Source organism: Mugil cephalus, chromosome 7 (assembly GCF_022458985.1).
Source record: "Mugil cephalus isolate CIBA_MC_2020 chromosome 7, CIBA_Mcephalus_1.1, whole genome shotgun sequence".
NCBI lineage: Eukaryota > Metazoa > Chordata > Actinopteri > Mugiliformes > Mugilidae > Mugil > Mugil cephalus.
This window is the reverse complement of record NC_061776.1, coordinates 14,644,476-14,663,469: the sequence shown is the minus strand read 5'-3', so window position 1 is coordinate 14,663,469 and position 18,994 is coordinate 14,644,476. Positions and strand designations below refer to the sequence as shown.

Genomic DNA, 18,994 nt, shown 5'->3' with positions numbered 1-18,994 from the left:
ACCTGTTGGTCAAATTAACGAACAACTGCATCAACTGGTGGAATGCACAATTTGTCAGTTTCAGATTTGATGGTGATTTATGGCACACTTTCTTAGCTTTCTTTTTCGACTCTATCTACTATTTGAGAGAGAAAGAAAAAAATACACAAGCTGAAGAATGAGTAGTCTAAGCAAGCTGTTTTTGGAAGTACGCCAACACAGAAACTGCCTAATCTAAAAATAAATAAATACAAGTTCATTGATAAAACAAGAATTTATGTGAAACTAAAGTGGGAAACCACCTGTATTGTAGCCTCTGACAGTGTGGGCGATATATGACATGTAGACCTACATTTTGGGCAGCCTATCTGTGAACACCCACACTATAAATTCCTCCTTTTGCACACTAAAACCACAACAAAGCAAGATCATATTTACCTGTCTTGTATTGTCTCCGTTTACTGGTTTACACGTTTCTCTTTTTTTCTGTCATTCACATTTATTGCTGGTAATCTCTGGGTCACTAAGACAAAAGAAAATTCCAACTTTCTGTGACAGTAACTGAGCCCCGTGCCAAATAAAAATGCAATCTTTAGATATAAATTACAATTACAGTTGTTTGCAGAATATTCTAGATGGCCTGTAGAAGCTGTTTATGCGCAATTCTACAGTCAATGCAGCATATTGACAGTGTCTTTACACTCAGCCATGAAATATTTTTAGATGGCTATGAAGCAAATGCAGCTTTAGACTAATTTGTCACTAAAGTGTCGAGATGTAAATCTCACGCCTGGAATAGAGGCTGAGGCAAGAATAACATACTCGAGCAGCGGCACGTTGAGTGGACTGCTCAGAAAGCTTCTGCAGCTTCTCATATCTGCCGCAGACACCTCCTCCCATTCAAGTCTGGCGGTCACACGCTGCCCCGCATAGAACAGCAGATCACCAGGAAGTCAAACCAACTGGTGCCTGTGGTGCACAGGAGCTGTCAATGTGGGGCAGTGGGTAGCAGCACTTCCTGTTGTTGTTGCTATCAAGATAATAATCAGCACAAAGCTGCCAGGTGCGAGCCTTTTTCTGTAATAGCATCACTGCAGATCCCGTGCTTGTGACTGATGTCTGCTAGAGATGTTGCGCCGGTTTTCTGTTCAGGTTGGTTTTCGGCCAGGCGGGATGCTAAGAAAAGAGGAGGTTCCTACGAGATGCTAGGTGTGGTCTTCCTGAAAACTGCAATTTATGGTAAAGCCCACATAAACTCTCACATTTAAGCATTCTCGATCTGCAGGTGTTTGCTCATTTCCGGAGAGGCCTTGTTACAATTGTTCTTCTCCTGTATTACTCATTTCCAAAAAAAGAGGGTAATGTAACAGCATTCCTCTCGAGTGTGTATAGGTGTGTGGGGTTCTTTCGCCTGGTTTCTTTCCCTGAAACCAGGCTTGGACGCTCCTCTTCTCTTGTGTGTCTGGACAAACCTTTAGAACGGTGTCATCCAGAGGTTTTGGGGAGTCTAACCAGAGACGACCTATGTGGCCAACGTGTCCTTTCCTCCGCAACCGCTGCCACCAGATTAGTTTCTCTGCTGCTAGAGACACCATGATGGAGGATGCTTCAGCACTTACGCACACTGTACGTCCCTCATTTTGCCCGCAGTGCAGGGCTGTGTGTCAGAAACTTAATGTTAGAGACGGTTGGCAGTTGTGAGCATCTAAATGCTTTTGTAAATGGTCACCTGGACTGTGGTCAGCGTTGAATGAATTGCAACATGACTATATTAAATAAAACGCCAGAGCTAAGAGGCTAAGAGGTTTCCTTGTACAATTTACAGCGCAAGTTCTCCTGAGAATCTCTTTTATTTCCAAGCAAAATTGGGATTGTAACTGAAATATTCCTAAACCTATTGGTCCCAAGTCCAATTTGAACTGAAAAAGAATCAAGACATCACTCGTGACACCCAGTTTTTTTTGCAGAACTGTCATGTCTGCAGAGGAAAAAATAAATAAAACTACAGAATGTGTGCTAACATGATATTTGCTATTCAATGAAGTATTACTTTCTAGTTCCTGGTAATATGTTCCAGATATCAAACATGCACAGTCTTATAATATCTCGCATAAATAATATTTTTTGATTTTGGAAACGTGTCCTCGTTTCATTCACCACAAGCTTTTTTTCCCCTCTTTTCCTCCCTTTTCTGTTCCCTCTCACACACTAGAGGGTGAATTGATCAAGTTTGTCCCTCTGCGTGCCAAGAGGCAAGGTATTAATATTCCAGAAAATGTCTGTCCGACATCCTCAGGGCTGAGTTCACGCGGCTCACTTTACAATTAACAAACTACTACTCCCAGAATTCAACGCGGGGAGCTCGGGGAAGCGGTGCTCGGCTCTCTGACGGACGCGAAGCTGCTGCCTTTGCTTCCCTACGGTGGGTTTGGGAAGCGGCTAGAGTCGCTAGAAAGGCATTTCCAACAACGAGGACGCACGCCGCGGCATTTCTTCTCGACCTTACTCATCCAGACGGGGGCTCTCAGCATGGGGAATGGCATCAACAAGGTAGAATTTCATTCCGCTCCATGCGCCTCAGGTTGGAGTACTTTTCGCATGAGTGGCGCTCGGTGTTTACTTAACACATTATGATGAATGACAAATGAAAGTGTCGCCTCCTTATGAAGTTTTAAAATATGCGAGAACATTTTAAATGGTTAAATACGGCTTATTAAATAATAGAAAACTTTGATGGTATTGATTTGAAATATTTAACATTTGATTTGCTTGGAAGTTTGGATGTTCATCCAGTCAACGTGAGCTCATGGTTAACTTCGAAGCGTATTGTCTAATTATAACTTCATATTCTCAGGGTGTCCCTTGGAGTCAGCTGGTTTGGGGTCTCAGCTGTTGTGCTGCCTCATTATCAATGATGCTTTTTCACCTTGTCCTTTTGCTTCCTGCCCCTACAGGTCCTGCCTGACTTATATTTGGGAAATTTCAAAGGTGTGTCTGAGTGCATTTTTAATTTGGTTCTTGAATATGGATGCACATGCCCTTCACTGTTATAATTGTTGTGTTATTTTTATTTTATTTGTGTGTTCGTTTGTTTGTTTTTTAATCTCAGACGCAAGAGACAGAGAACAGCTAGCCAGGAACAACATCACGCACATCCTGTCCATTCATGACAGCGCAGCTCCCATCCTCCAGGTGAGAAGTTTCACATTTCCCTCTCACAATAGGCGTCATGTGGACTGTAAAAACGAGTCTTGAGTTTCTCATTCATTTTTTAGCAGAGCAATCGAGCAAATGGAGCAAAACAAATGTACTGTCTGAGGCTCTCGGTGCCGTGTGGCGCATGACTTGATCCATGACACAGCCCATAGACCAGTCTGTCAGGTTTTTCAAGAGGAAGCAGCCCGCAGCACGGCCAATACAGTGTGCATCTCCTTGTGCAAACAGTTGTCATTCCCAAGTGAGAGCAAGCGATAAGCGTTGGGATTGACTGCATGCGATTCTCGGAGCATCGCGTAAAATGCCAGTCAACGACGGCAGTTGGTTGGGTCAGTGTGCTGAGCGGTGTGCCTGCGTGGGTTTCAGAGTGGGCGGTTGTTCTTGTTGCAGCTAGTGTGTACTGTGCAGGCTTTCTTCACTATTTATTTATTTATTTTATTCCCTGGATTATTGATTGGGGCCTGAAGCTGCCCTAGCAACGGAGCACACAATAGCAGTTTTTACAACTTTAAAAAGGGACATGGACAAAATTGTCATCTCGAGGGGTTCGTTCAGCATCTATAACCACTCGTCCTCCAGGAGCACGTTGAGGCTATCCCAGCTCTCATTGGGTGCTCAAAAAATGATTTAATCCTGTCACACGCCACTCATTTGCCAGTTCATTAGGTACACTGGTGAAATGCATCATGATGTAACAGTCCTGCACTGAAGGATGGAGAGATTAAGTAGGGACGCCCCTGAGGACTGTATGGGTTCTATATTAAACTCGGCCTAGTGCTATTTATAAATATACATTATTATTATTATCAAATTGCATGTTATCCCCCCCGCCCCTGCATTGCCTCCACGAACCTCTCTGTTGAAGACCTACTATGGCCCAATTCAACTGCATGATTATTTTGCAATATGTGGTCCTGTTAAATTGTTTTGTATTTCTGTTATTTAGCATTAATGCAATAACAATACAACTCAACAGTACCACAAACCACAGCGTCCAAGATGAAGCTGCTAACGCCATACCATTCATGAATCTTTTGAAGATTTAGACCCGGCCTCTTACATTTGAAAGCTTTCGTTTTCGCCAGTATACATAATGAGGTGGTCGGCGGGTGTATTTATCGCTGCGATTGCTCCCTTTTACTCATTTTGTGCTCAGCGCATCAGTGCAAGTGACTGCGGATGGGTAACTGGTATGCTTTGTCCACCAGGAGATGACCTATCTCTGCATTTCAGCTGCTGACCTGCCCACACAGAACCTGTAAGTACCAAAATGTGCAGCACGGCAACAGCGGCAGAGAACAATGAAAGGCTCAGGCGAACAGAGAGAGAGTACCACATCCATTTGAGGCTGCGCTGCGTGGGCGTCTGAGGTTCATTTTCTTCAAGCTAACGTGTAAATGATATGCTTTCACAAGCTCGACGTTCAACTGTGAACTTATTCTCTTGACTAGACCGCAGCAGCGCAGCTGGATTCAGCTCTCGGTGCGAGGCTGTTATTTTGGCAATACGTGACATGTGAAAATAAATGCAGTTGTTTTTTTTTCTTTTATGACAACCTGGAGAAGAAATATAAAGGGCAGCGACTTTATCATGTGCGACCCAAATTCTTATTTGAAGTAGCGTTCAAGCAGTCTTGCAGCTAGCCTCTGATTCAGAACTACTGATGTTTGAAACCTGGTGAAATGTGACGACAGCTCTTTCTGGGTTTAACGCACCCTGGTCCTGATGCGTCTAGGATGAGCAAGAGCTTGCAACAACGTCACACCTGCCACGTTCAAAAAACAAAAACAAAAAAAGCCTCAAACATCTACACGCTGTTAGATCCGTTCAGGAGCTCTCACATAAAATAAAAGCTCACGGTCGCAGTTTTTGCAGCAGGTCTCATTGTGTTCTCATGTTGCTTTACTTTGGTCGTAACAGGGATTTTTTTTACGTGTCCCGCAGGACTCAGCACTTTAAACAAAGCATAACGTTCATACACGAGTCCCGTCTGAAAGGAGAAGGCTGCCTCGTTCACTGGTGAGAACAAGAGTCTTCACCTGGAAACTGCAATCCACCCTCACTCACACCACCTCTTAAAGCAAGAGATTTTTTTTTTAAGTAACTGAACTAAACAGATTTCTTCCATCTGTCTCATACGATGACATATTGACACACAGATGTATAGCTCATGTAGAGCTGAGAAAAAAAAAACAAACTCTGATATCACCGCATGCAAGTGAACCCATGTGTAACTGCTGCGCAGAAGAGATTAAATGATAAAGGAAGGCCTATTCTTGAACTTCCCAAAACAGAGTACAGTAACAAGTCTGCGTTTGTGTAGTGGGGTAGCTAAGCATGTGTTCAGGGTAAAGTTATATTTGGCTAGACACAGGGTCTTCTCAGAAATACAATTGGCTATATATAAGATAAGACTATAGTTTCTCTTGAAATACGATGCCAAGTATTCGCTCAAAGGGTGTCACCCAATGTAGGTATTTAATGTGATGCCTGTCCCTGAAAATCTTAGCGCTTACGTTTGAGTGTTTTAAACCTTCACTCTGACTTGAGTCTACTATTACACCTTACACGTTTTTTTGAATGTGATAAGTACTCAGAAAACCAAGATCCTAGTTCCTCGTGTCCCTGGTAACAAACCTCTTATATTTTACAGCATGCTTGATTCAACTTTGAGCTATTTAACAGATCCTCTCCGTTAACGCTGTCAAATTTTCAGTTTTAGTTTATTTTATTCGGTTTACCGACAAACCACCGTCTTCGTGTCTGATAGCGTAATCGCCTAAGTTGTTTTTGAATTGAATTCGCCTTGGTATTTTTATTGCTATTGTAACCGTAAGTCAAAAAATGACCCGGGCAATTATGCTATTAGGCTGACGATTTGAAAGTTTTATGGGGAAGTGGTTTCCTTTTAATGCCTCCATCCATCTGTCCCCTATTCTTGCGAACTTCAGGGACATTTGAGGGAATTTCTCCAAATTCAAATACGCACTTTCACTCTGATTCGGGGATCAACAGAATGGTGTGTGAAGCTCATACATAAAGAAAACTGTGACCTCACAAAACGCATTTTTGGTCATAACTCAAGAATAAACATGATTTCACCAAAATATCTGACAGGATAAAAAGATGTTATTTTCACCTTTTCCACTTAGCCTAATCCAGGCAGTAATTCTAGGCCTCTGCCCATCTCTCTCTTCTCACAGTTTGGCGGGTGTGTCTCGTAGCGTCACCCTGGTTGTAGCGTACATCATGACCGTGACGGGACTGGGCTGGCAGGAGGCGCTGGCGGCGGTCAGAGTGGCCAGACCCTGCGCCGGCCCAAACCTGGGCTTCCAGCGGCAGCTCCAGGAGTTTGAGACGTCGCAAGCTGAACAGGTGACTAGCTTGGATAATGTGCACATGAGATGATTCAGCAGGGGCGTCAGTTACTATTTTGAAAAATGTAAACTTGTTCACATCAGTAGACCAACTGTTTTTGTTTTTTTTTTCTTCTTCCTGTAGTTCAGAGACTGGCTACAGAAGCAATACAAGGACAACCCCTTCAATGATGAGGCTGATATACGTGATTTGCTTGCCAGGGCTTCCAAAGCCAGTGGCGAGGAGGTAGAAAACTGTGCATCTACCCCACCTGGAGGTATCTGATCAGATCTTTTGCACATCGACCCGGAGGATTACACCTTTGTGAGGCACTGAAGTAGCCTGGACCTTTCTGGAGGTCTGGTGTGCTCTGGAGTGGACCACTGTCTGAATGTTTATCGCTTTAAACATCCTGGACCTGACTGTTGGAAGAGACTATTATTATTTACAGCGCACATTTATTTTTATCATTTTATCATTGTTGGATTGATAGATGATTCTGGTGCTGTTTTTTTTTTTATTTCTAACTTATACATGTTAAAAAACTGTGTTTTTTCACTGTGTCACAATGATTTCAAACTCATGAATAAAAGCAAGTAAAGTCAAGTGCTGTGTGAGGTTGTCGGTCGGTGGGCTGTCGAATTGAAGGTGATAAGACACATTCTGTACTCTGTTTACAGCTCTGTTTCCTGGTTCTCTTCCTGTTTGTCTAATGTGCAAGGGAGGTCATGCATGGTGGAATCAAAAACACCAAGATCACTTTCTTTTGTCGCTCTTTTCTTGCGCTATTGTCACTGGAGATCTCGAAACAATTGAAATTAATCCATTTAACCATCGTGAGGTTTTACATAGTATTTCTATAGAACCCTGAGTAGCTTAGAGATGGGCGTGGACTGCCACTGGAGGGCAGCATTACAAAAAATTCTCTTTTAGAGTATACAGTGGTTTGAATTCAAGCATGTCTTCTTTTCTTTAAGTTTGGATCCTTGTGTCTTGTCATCATTCGTCTTCTAACATTCAGCCTGTCCCTTAAAGCAAATGTAAAACTTTGGAGATGTTTCCAGCGTGCAGCTCTTGTCAGTGGAAATGAGGTTGGACTTCAGACCTTCAAACTAATAAAAATATAAAAGCATGTGGGGTAATTTTTGTACCACTAATTGTTCCTTTCCATCCCGGTGTCTGCTCAGGGTGTCACTAGAGGGATTCCCCACCGCAGCACTGTGTGGGCGACAAGTTTCATAGAACTGAGCGCCCGATCGCTGCGCATCTCTTCAAGAGGCTCCTCCCTGTTACAAATCAAGATGTGATAGAGTTTAAGAATAGGACCCTGAGAGCTTCAAACCAGATTTCAGCGGAGGACCGTGCACATTCAAAGGTAAGCGGCAGCGGCTCCTTTGAGATGAACGACAGCATTTTCGGCGTCAGAATTAATTCAGCCTTTTGTGGGTGCCACTCTGGAGAATGACTACGAATCTCACTGAAACATATTCTGCTCCCTCATGAACTGTTGTTGCTTTTAAACTTCCTTGTGTTAGAATTGTTGCTCATGATTTCAGCCATGCAAGTCTCTCAAATGAGTCACGTTTCTAACCTCTGACAAAGGCAGACCGTGCAGAACGTGATTAAGACGGCTCATTTCCACACTTACACTTTCTTATTTTGTGAATGAGTATGGTCAAAAGTGTCAAAATTTGATGGCGAGATAAAAATGTTTAAAAAGTGATTGCTCGGTGAACTAACTAACCCCGGCAACACAGCCACTGCTAAAATACACACATTTCGGAAGCAAGGTTAAAAATAACTAAATAACTAAGTCACACGTGTGTCAAATTTCTGTTCCCAGTGTGAAAATCTACCAAACGTGCATCACGCTGTTTCCACGCTTTTACATTGCAGAGATGAACCTGGATGAGGACAGCGGCCTGTCAGTCAGTTGCGGCAACGGCAAACTGAGGCAGTGGCTGATCGACCAGATCGACAGCAGGAGGTACCCCGGCCTGGTGTGGGAAAACGATGAGAAGACCATCTTTAGGATTCCATGGAAACATGCGGGAAAGCAAGACTATAACAGAGAGGAGGATGCTGCGCTCTTCAAGGTCAGACCTCCCCGTGGCTCTCTCGCACACTGCGCCAAAAGCCCCTGGCATGAATTCCTCATCGCCTGAATTAAAAATGAAAAACTTTAAAGTGTGTTTTCTTTCTGAGAGGTTACTCTTTAAAGCGTTACTCCGTTACTCAAAGTCCTGACTTGGTTTGCCTTGGCTGAAATTGACGTGTTAGAAAGAACCTATTCGATCTTTGTTGCAGGCATGGGCAATGTTCAAGGGAAAGTACAAGGAAGGTGTGGACAAGCCAGATCCCCCCACATGGAAAACCAGACTACGCTGTGCCCTTAATAAAAGCAACGACTTTGACGAGTTGGTAGAAAGAAGCCAACTGGACATATCAGAGCCGTACAAAGTTTACCGAATCATTCCAGAAGGAGCCAAAAAAGGTAAGAATTAAGCATTGTTCATTGCAAGGTGCAGTGGATTTGCAAAGAGTTGCATTTAACAGCATCTTTAGGAGCAAAATCATTTCGTGGATATTGAATAAAATGAACCTGACCTAAACCCACAGCCGTGACTCACGTGCACATGAAGAATGCTGCTGCAGAGAGCTGCTTACACATAGTCTATTGGTGATTTTTCACATACATATGCACCACTGCAGTTGATTCTGATGAGGCAGGAAGCACAAAGGAAGCCAAAGCATGTACCAAAAAGGCCATAGTCTTTTTTTAGAGGGCTTCGGTTACTAAGTGCAGGGTGCACATAACACAACCAGAAGACCTCCAGCCTTGCATAACTAAGTCCCTGCCATCATACAACAGCTTTTGTCACACCAGAGCAGTTCTTGCCTCCTGGGCTAACACTTAACTCTCAAAATGAGCATGTTGTAGATGAACTTGGCCTTATTCTGTGCAAATCACCCCGTCGCTCGAATAAAAAAGAAAAAAAAAGAAAAGAAAAAAGAACTTCACAAGCATGCTCACAGTTTGAACCTGTGAACAATGAATTAAACTAGTTAGCCTCGCTGAATGTCGCACTTCACACCTTCACAGTTCATTGTTCATCTTTAAAATTAAACTATGCTTAAAGTCTGGATTATTCTATTCTGTTAGTTCCTCTTTTTTTTTTTTCTTGGTTGACGCTTTCATAAAAATGCATAGAAAGTATTGTGGACTAATAATAAATGTGTTTCTGCCTTTGAGCATACATAGGAATGAAGATGAACAGCGTGGAGGACGCATCATCACACGTAAATCCTCTCGGCTATATTCCTCCATATACATCACTGCACAGCCAGGTCAGCAGATTTTTGCTGCTGCTGCATCTCATAAACTAAAACAGAAAAAGAAAGACGTCTCGGTCCACCGACAACTTCTCTGAGGGGCTGTGTCTCTGCTGTCTCCTCAGGGCTTTGTGGTTTCTCAGGAGAGAAGGGACTGGAGAGATTACCACGTTCCGCCAGAACAACAGCCTCTTCCTAACACACATCACCACGGGCCGCATGCAGAGCTGCAGTATGGTCAGTGCCACTACCCATCACAGATCGCCAGGGCTTGGCCTGGGTCGCACACAGAAAATGGTAAGATGCACGTCCAGGCTATAAAAGTATTTGAAATGACTAAAAATAAGTGCCTCTCCATTTTTACCAGTGTTGGCATTCATTTTCAACCGATACAGTCAGCTTGGCTATCAGATTAGGAGGTGAACCAGAGATACGGAACAAAGTTGGCAAACAATATATAGATGTGATGATTCTTAATTATTCAATTCTGTAGTGCCGTGACCTGTTTGTGAACCGAGGCTTTTGGTGTTCATGAGACGGTATCAGTGAAGTTATAAGGAAACTTAAAATGGCAGCATTTATCACAATCCACCTACAGCTTACAATGTTTCAGGTTCGATCTTTATCTTCACGATTAAATAAAGTTTGCTCACTCATAAATAATTGCACACAACCTCAGTAAAGAACAGCTCAAGTGACATGCGTAACGACACTAAACAGCACATTTTCCCTCACGTCAAAATAGTCAATTAATTCGATCGTCTCGTAAAAGACAAACTCGTCTGCAGATTTGTTATGCATGCGTATGGTGTTTTGGGCAAACTTCCTCATCCCTGCAAAGAAGTGGCAGAATGGCCTTTCACGTTTCCTTACTTTCACATTCGATACTCTTAACTACTGCATTTACCTTATTTATTGAATCCGTTCCATGCAGGTTTTCAGCTCTCCTTCCACACCTACTTTTCAGAGTCTCAACCGTCCATGTATGCAATGGAACACAACAATGCCGTAACAGGTAGAGAACAGTTTCATACCGAGACAGATACAGACCCACTCACAGCAACGCACATGCTTGTTTTACTGTGTTAAAAACTGTATTTGCATTTACAGACACAGCCCACGTACAGCACTACCTAACTTCCCTATTCTGTAACTTAGGTCATGTTATTGATTTGTTTTAATGTATCACATGGCGACAGATTAAAAAAAAAAAAAGGATGGTTGAACACATTCTTGACTTTAGGCATGAAACATTTCAGGGCTTCCGTCTGATCAAGCTCCAAGTATGATTTTGTGGAGACTCCCTTCTGTATATCTGCTAAATGTTTGCCTCTTCCTTCCAGATTTCAGCCTACACGTAGCCCTCTTCTACAGAGAATCTTTGGTGAAGGAAGTCACCACCAGCAGCACAGAGGGTTGCCGGATCACCTCCTCTTCCTCGTCCTCTCCGTCCTCCTCTTCCTCTTCCTCCCCATGCACAGAGGACAAGTTTCACAGTGGGGCAGAAACAATCCTTTTCCCGTTCCCGTACCCCGAGTCCCAGAGGCAGGGTGCCGAGATGCTTCCTAACGTGCTGGAGAAGGGGGTCCTTCTGTGGATGGCACCGGATGGGCTGTACGCTAAGCGCCTGTGCCAGGGACGAGTGTACTGGGAGGGACCTCTGGCTCCATATGTGGATAAACCCAACAAGCTGGAGAAGGAGCAGCCATGCAAACTGTTCGACACCCAGCAGTTCCTCATTGGTAAGGAGCAATAAAACTGTGCTTTAGTTCTGTTCTGATATGGTCCAGTACAGGTCACATATTACCATCGCTTCAAATGGCTCATACATATATTACAGCCAACCCCTTCAAAAAGTAACATTATGGGAGTGAAGAAAAGTACTAAACTGCAACTACACGAGTTGGCTTTATTATGTTGTTACTGTTTATTAGTTTTAATGCCAGAACATGTGTGTACAGAAGAAAGAGCCTAATTAACACTTAATCCTGCTTAGATCTATATTACAGTTGATTGTAAACCATTTAGATGACTATTTAAGGCTTTAGATGATATTGAATATATATTGAATATTCTGGATATTCTTAACGAAATGCTATCCCTGTGTATCATTATTTTTTATGGTAAAAGCTTTTCGTTTTAGGTAAGAGCATTGGCTATCGCTAACTCTTGAAGTGATAAGAATAACTCACACACTAATAAACGTGCTGAAGCAGCTATTTACAATATGACAGTGACTGTAGTTGAACTGGTAATGGTTGTTATGGAGATGACAGTGATGAAGGACATGCTGCAGGTACTTTAGCTGGGTAAGTCCCTCTCTTGAGGTAGCACAGAGAAGCCACTCACATTCTCAGCAGGGGGCCAAACCGTGTGCAGTCCCCACCCACCTCCTGTGGTCCAACGAACCACATGACAAGTTTGCTGCGCCACTTCAGATTAAATTTCCATCATCTTCATCAGTAGTTTCCAGAAAAGTCATCATTAGCGAAATGTCATTTGAGATAAATGTGTTGTTGTTGTTTTTGCTGCATGTTTTAAATGTGGCACGCCTAAGGCTCGAAGATTCTCAGTCAACCGGGTCATGGTTTATTTAGGTGCTAAAACAAACTTGAAGTATCTTGAAGTTGTTACACCTCTCATCTACTTAAAAGGCCTCTTCAGTTCTAACCGACTCGTGAGAGTCATGCGCATTGGGAGTCCGTACAACTGAAGAAGCCTTTTGGATGAGAGGCGAAATGTTTAGCGCCTAGACAGGGCTAAGAGCATTTAAAAGCTTTCATGTTGTAAACTGCATCTTTCTTTGCTCCTCTCAGAACTTCAAGACTTTGCCCATAATGGTCGTCATCTTCCGAGACATCAAGTGGTGCTGTGTTTCGGAGATGAGTATCCCGACCCGCAGCGTCCGAGGAAGTTGATCACAGCACAGGTATATTTACTCAGATTTTTTTTTTACAGACCAGTATTTTTTTGGCATTTTTTTTAAAAAAAAAAATACTGTTTATTTTCTTTTAGTTTTTTTCCCCTTTTTTCACAAAATAGGTAATAATTACACTGTCCTAACAATGGGGGCATTCAGTAGTAACATATTTGGTCAAAAAGCAGTTTTATTATGTCAAAACATTTGAAACCTTGGAAATGTGCATTTTCTTTTGTGAACACAGCTTTAAAAACTCTATCTTCAAAACACAACTAAAATATACTCCAGACTAGTAACTTTAACTGCAGCTAAAGTTAGCCACAGCTAGTCTTGGCTAGCCTTAGCTAAAATAAAGGGAAATATCATTGACTTTCTGTAGCTTTTAACTGAAATTGAAATATATATATATTTTTAAATCAAATGATATTTATTCAGGTAATTGTTGCATACATGAAAGACCAATTCAGATCAAAGATCAATTCAGTTGGAGAAAAACACAGTCTTGCTAAACTAACTATTGCTAAAAGCTCGGTAGCAAAGAGCTGTCGCTAACTGAATGATTAAGCTAAATTAAATTGGAGTAAGTTAAACTGGACAAGAAAAGAGGGTATGCATGCGACGTCACAGCTTGTGAAGTCTCCGTGGTTACGGCCACTGAGTGGCAGAAAGTGACAGTTGAACATGGAGCAGTATTAGTTTGAATCATACGCTTTAATACAGTCCAAAATTAATAAAAAAAAAAAATGGGGATGAGCTGTTGTGCGATTGACTGTAGCAAGAGATTTGAAAAGCAGTCGGAGATACATTTACAGATATCTCCGACTGACAAAGAAAAGAGAAGTAAATGGATCGCTGCATTAGAAGAAACAACTGGAATCCAGGCACCGAAACCTGGTGTTGTGGTTCACAGTTAGTGTCAGGTAATATTAAATTATGCTGTATTTTTTGACTATGTCATACCTGTAGTTACTTCTAGTTACGTTCTGGAGGGCTGTCAAATAAGTTTGTGGATGTTTTTTTGCCATAGTTACGGTCGGACGCTACAGTATTGTATGGCATTACTTCTCAGTAAAGCTCTTAGCTACATTTATGATAACTGAAATGGACTAAAACTAACTTGAACTAACTGAAACTGAGGCACTTTTTCAAATCCATACCTGTTAGTATGGATCATCGTCGAGTCCAGCTGCCCTTAATCTGATCTGATAATCCACATTTTCCTGTCCTCGCTGTATTTACTGATACATTTCACTGTATTTTTGCCACTCTTTGGGGTCATGGCCCTACACTGCAGTGACGTCAATGCATACCCTTGAGTATTCCTTTATTTGCATAGAGTAGTTCCAGATTAATTTTGTTCTTTTGAAAAATAATGAGCCTAAAAAAGATGTGAAACTGTTAAGCAGTTCACTAGCCACCTTAAATGGTAGGCACAGGTCTGTGCCTTTGTGGGGCACAACAGATTTAAATAAGTGACATGCATATTTCATACGTAGACATCATTTCATTTTAGGTGGAGCCAGTGTTTGCCAGGAAACTGGTGTACTATTACCAGCAGAACAATGGTCACTACCTGCGGGCTTATGATCACATCCAGGAACAGAACGCCCCTCCAACAGCTGACTACCCCTCTCAGAGACCTCTACAGCATATTCAGGAGTGACAATCATCTCAATACACATGCATACACACAGAAACGCGTAAATGTGAATGTACAGCTCTGACTTTTTAACCATGCCTTGTGACTGAAGTCCTGTGTACTGTAAGTGGTAGAAACTGTCACGGTACTGAGGGGTAGAGATGGGGAAGACCCTGTTTTCACTTGCACACCTATGCGTCGTAGTCTTTGTGTCTGCGACTGTGGAGTTCATTTTTTTTTCTTCTTTCTTTTTTCTCTACAAATATTATTGTGACAGTACGAAGGATGCGGTTTGAGGGTGAGGTGGGGGGGGGGGGCCTGAGGGGAGCGGAGGGCGACTGAGGCAGGAAGTACTAGCACAGGTGCACAGGAAGAATGGCCCCTAAGACAAACACTGATACGTCAAAGGGATCAAGCAGTATGAATGAATGCTTACTATCCATAGGTAACAGTTGACAGTCTTGCACTCAAACAGTGACACTGAACACAGTCACCAACGCTCCTCTTTGAGGCAGCTAACAATAATAGTAATAATAATAACATTAGCTTAGACAATATCAATACCATTAGTGGACAATATCGATGCTTATTTTTTCTAAATTCTGGGTGTCATTGCAAGACAGCAGCTACAACTAGCCGGTGTGAGATATTATCACTGGTCTGGTGGTGTAGTAGAGGAAGCTGTTATTACGATTGGTTCCCTCTTGACTGCTACATGCATTACAGGATGTACTTACACAAAAAATCAGTTTCTGTTGAATCTGATCAGCTTCTAAAATTATCTCATTCCTTCTAATTATGTCACTGATTAATCAAAATCGGGAAATAATGTTTTTAGTTTTTTTTTTTTTTTTGGTTCCCCCTTGCTGTGTGTAAAGACTAATATTCCACATGTATTTGCCAGAGGTGTGGCCTAGAGTTACATGACTTGGACTTGAATCACAGGATTTTCATGACTTTAACTTAAACGCCAATGATTTGTGCCTTGAAATTAACTTATAGTGTCCAACAAGCCCAAAGGAAATGTTATTTAAATGTTTTCCGATGGTGTACGCAATCAAATTGCTACGGTTGTTGGTAATCACATACAGTGACAAAACAAAATGTCAGACGGTCATTGATAAATGGCTAGCGGTAACACTATTGCTGCTCCTAAACAAAAAAACAACAACATCACAGATAGACAGGGTGAAAGTTGTGGATCATTGAGAGTCAATAGAGACATCACTTATGTGAGTGATAAACATTGGTTTCAAATAGCAATTTACTGGACTATAAGCAGGGATTGGGGAAGTATGCGGATCCTTTACTTAGTGAGTGAAAGTACTCATAGCCCACAGCATGGGACTGTTAAAGCACAAGTTCTGTAAGTTCTGCATTGGAAATATTATTTGAATAAAAGGAAAAGAAATAACATGGAAAAAAGTTCAATATTCCAATTGGCCAGGCCATTTTTAATGTACGGAAACATAGAAGACATTCGTTTTAACTGGTTGAGGAGGAGTTAATTTTGAACTATTTCCATTTTGTTACAGAGCGTTCATTAATTACTTAATGTTCATTAATATCTCCATTATCTGACTGATTGTTTTGTAGAAATTCAGATAATACTATGTATATAAAGAAATACAATAAGGTTACTGAAATGATCTAAAGGAAACTCATCAAATCTTTGCATTTTTAAAGCTGGATCTATGATTTTTGTATCATCATAGTGTGTTATTTGTTAGGATTCATAGTTTAGGACTTCACACGGGCTTGAGTGGAAAGACTTGAGGACTTACTTGTTACTTGCTAACCAATGACTCGGTCCCATCTATGCAATTCACTGTACTATACTGTATACTGTATTATATTTCTAATCCGACAGTTTTGACAAGCTTGTGTACATGCGTATTTAATTGTTAACATTAGAAATCAAACCTATTTTTTTAAGTTAAGAAGTTTTCTAACATTCCCCTTGTTCCTACAGATGTATACAAAATGGCAATGTACAGGTGTGACACTTGTTCCCAAACTAGTGCCTGGAACCTTTACAACTTTAAGGGGTCACCTGCTGATTATAGATGACCTGAATACATGTTTTTCTTTTAGCTGCTGCATGTAATCATATTTAATCGGGGGGACCGTTCTGTAAAAACTGTCCCCGTCTTTGGAAATATTGTATTGCTTTAAGCATTTACGTCTCTGCAAAGTTTCTCAGAGAATCTGCAGTGAAGCCCATTAACTTGTGGTTCAACGCCTGTGTCAGTGGTTTTGATTATGAGCCGTGACCTATCTGGACTGAGGGAAGTTAACTGGAAAAACACACTCATCCCGTAACTTGCAGGCAAACCGTACCTGTTCCTCTTGACCCGAAACTAGTGGCCTCACAAATGGGAAGGAAAACTACCTTTGCGTTCTGCTTGCAGGTTGAGACAGGGAGGTGTTCACTGGTTCCCATGGCTGACATATACTGGCACAGCAGAGGCAGGGTCAACCAAAAGCTATACCGAGAGTCCCGCTCTGAATCCGTTAAGACCCGTGTGCGCATTATATGACGCACAATGCCAAGAACGATTACAGTGGAATTGCTCGTACTGGTGAAGTCCTAAAGGTTGATGCTGAAGTACGAGGGATAAAGGTTTTGTTATGTTTTTCATCTGTGGTCCAGAGTTTCGATCTCTGCGTTTACTTCCTTCACACTGAAACCACATCACTTTCACAATGGCTTCAAATGTCTGACCAAAATCACGGGCAGGAATATATATATTTATGTATATGATTTCTTTATGTGAACCATAAATCCCCTTTCCCCTCTCGGCTGAGTGAAAATAACTTTCACATTACTTCACATTCACTCAGTATCAGTCATCTTAATGTATAACGTACTGTTGCGGTGTGTGTGTGTAGTAGAGGTGTGTGCCTGCGTGTAGGTGGGTATGTGTGTGTCACACAGTTGCGGTATTACTGTTATCAGGAATTGACATTTATGGACCCTGGATAAAACATGTGACTCCCCCACCTACAGCATCAGTGACTCAAACGCAGACACACACTATTTCACATCACGGCTTACTGTTACAGTAAAACAGTCCTCACGAAAATTTCTTGTATAAATGATTAAAAGGGACGAGACATTTCGATTTGTCAGAGGTTCTTCTTGATCTGCAAAACCGCCAATCGGGCCGATTTGTTTTGAAATAAAAAGTCTCATGTGCAACACGTCTCCTGTGCTCATCTCGTCTTTGAACTCTGCCCGCGTTTGCAAGCGCAGGGAGGAACAATGAGAGAGTCATATTTGGTTAGAAAAAGATGCAAAAAAAAAGAAGAAAGAAAAGAAAAACGCATTCACACGTTTGCCATGGTGTTTCCCCCTCTGCAGGAAGCCACATCATTTGTAGTCAGGCTTCAGTTTTTCCGCCTGCGTGAGCCGTTGCTCCAAGTGACACCGTCTGCGCCCTCCGCTCGAGTCAGCGGACAGTTTAGTCAAGTTGTGCTCCAAATGGTAGCAAAAAAAAAAAAAAACACTTGTTCAGAGAAAATGAAACCGCCGGCAACGTAACGGTGGCGACCCTATAACAGAAGTCTTGTGATTATGTTGGTTCCATCTGGACTAATTTGGCTGATTGGGCTGAAACAGTGAATCATGTTATCACATCTAAGCTAATGCTTAACTGATTTGTTATCAGTCTGTGTGTAATACTGGTACCTTCACTGCTGTTTACTGTTATTACTGAGATCTTTTATTGCAACTTTTCACAGCAACTACTTTTGTTTTTAACTTGTATATCGAAGACCTGTCGTATTTCACACTGATTCAGACTGAGAATGCGCTTTGAATCAAAAACAATCCCGATTTCATCTTCTATTTGTTGATGAATAAGGGTCCAAATGAAGAGTCGTCGTGCAAAACTTGCAATGTTTTGCTGACATCTGCTGGTTCGCGTGGCTGAGGCCGAGGCGATGAACAGCGGCGTGTAACCTGAGGACTGAGACCTCCCATCAAGGAAGTCATGAAACAAACGAGGTTTAATTTTTAGCACCTACCGACACGGTGATGTTTGCCTTTGCAAAAAAATCCCACGAATAACCTTTTTGGTGCGTGCTGCACACCAAACTCCCGCCTCAAACCTTTTCCCCTGTGAATGTACCTGTAATTCTACACTAGACTCAGAGTCTCTGACCCCGGTGTTTGGGGTCAGGCCTCTTGTCCAGGATATGATGACAGCCCCGTTTAACCCCCCTTGACTCTGGCTGATCCCGCTTGCTGCTGTGGTTAGGGGGGGTGGTGACCTCATTTTCCTTTTCACGAAGCTTGACCTCTCAAGCTGACACTGCGGATCCACCAGTCATCGCCCTCCCTTCTGCTGCTGATGCTGCGTCCTAATGGGAGCAAATAGTCCAAGAAAGTGTTGACGGAAAACCTATTATTATATCATTTATACGTTGTAAATTAATTATCCGAGTGTGAACTATTGGAGGCATGAGAACCGTTCCCATCGTCGGGAAATCAAATCTTCATCTGCACAATTAATCCGACTGAATTGTTTTCAGATGTCTCTGTTTAT

General features: G+C 42.1%; 2 protein-coding genes across 6 annotated transcripts; both read left to right on the top strand.

The window, feature by feature from the left end:
• The first annotated feature begins 2,219 nt into the window (after positions 1 to 2,219).
• On the top strand, positions 2,220 to 7,158 carry dusp22b (dual specificity phosphatase 22b). Its single transcript, XM_047590322.1, has 7 exons — positions 2,220 to 2,529; positions 2,934 to 2,967; positions 3,089 to 3,171; positions 4,404 to 4,453; positions 5,140 to 5,214; positions 6,399 to 6,570; positions 6,697 to 7,158. Exons 1-7 carry the CDS (start codon positions 2,509 to 2,511, stop codon positions 6,835 to 6,837), a joined length of 576 nt encoding a protein of 191 aa, XP_047446278.1. The 5' UTR covers positions 2,220 to 2,508; the 3' UTR covers positions 6,838 to 7,158.
• A 674-nt stretch (positions 7,159 to 7,832) lies between these two features.
• On the top strand, positions 7,833 to 17,650 carry irf4a (interferon regulatory factor 4a). 5 transcript variants are annotated; one of them, XM_047590672.1, is made up of 9 exons: positions 7,833 to 7,927; positions 8,449 to 8,648; positions 8,860 to 9,046; positions 9,815 to 9,852; positions 10,011 to 10,182; positions 10,820 to 10,900; positions 11,229 to 11,627; positions 12,702 to 12,814; positions 14,319 to 17,650. In XM_047590672.1, exons 2-9 carry the CDS (start codon positions 8,451 to 8,453, stop codon positions 14,466 to 14,468), a joined length of 1,338 nt encoding a protein of 445 aa, XP_047446628.1. In that variant the 5' UTR covers positions 7,833 to 7,927; positions 8,449 to 8,450; the 3' UTR covers positions 14,469 to 17,650. The 5 variants fall into 5 exon arrangements, with proteins under 5 accessions (XP_047446628.1, XP_047446626.1, XP_047446627.1 ...); XM_047590670.1 differs by having other exon boundaries at positions 9,815 to 9,900; XM_047590671.1 differs by having other exon boundaries at positions 9,806 to 9,852.
• The last annotated feature ends 1,344 nt before the right edge of the window (positions 17,651 to 18,994 follow it).

Bases quoted from the DNA above. Each gene is read 5' to 3' on its own strand.
- dusp22b (XM_047590322.1), top strand. From the start codon at position 2,509: ATGGGGAATGGCATCAACAAG. The intron at 3,172-4,403 runs GTGAGAAGTTTC...TTTGTCCACCAG, and splicing joins GCGCAGCTCCCATCCTCCAG to GAGATGACCTATCTCTGCAT. The intron at 6,571-6,696 runs GTGACTAGCTTG...TTCTTCCTGTAG, and splicing joins AGACGTCGCAAGCTGAACAG to TTCAGAGACTGGCTACAGAA.
- irf4a (XM_047590669.1), top strand. From the start codon at position 8,451: ATGAACCTGGATGAGGACAGCGGCCTGTCAGTCAGTTGCGGCAACGGC. The intron at 10,183-10,819 runs GTAAGATGCACG...CGTTCCATGCAG, and splicing joins TGGGTCGCACACAGAAAATG to GTTTTCAGCTCTCCTTCCAC. The intron at 12,815-14,318 runs GTATATTTACTC...ATTTCATTTTAG, and splicing joins GGAAGTTGATCACAGCACAG to GTGGAGCCAGTGTTTGCCAG.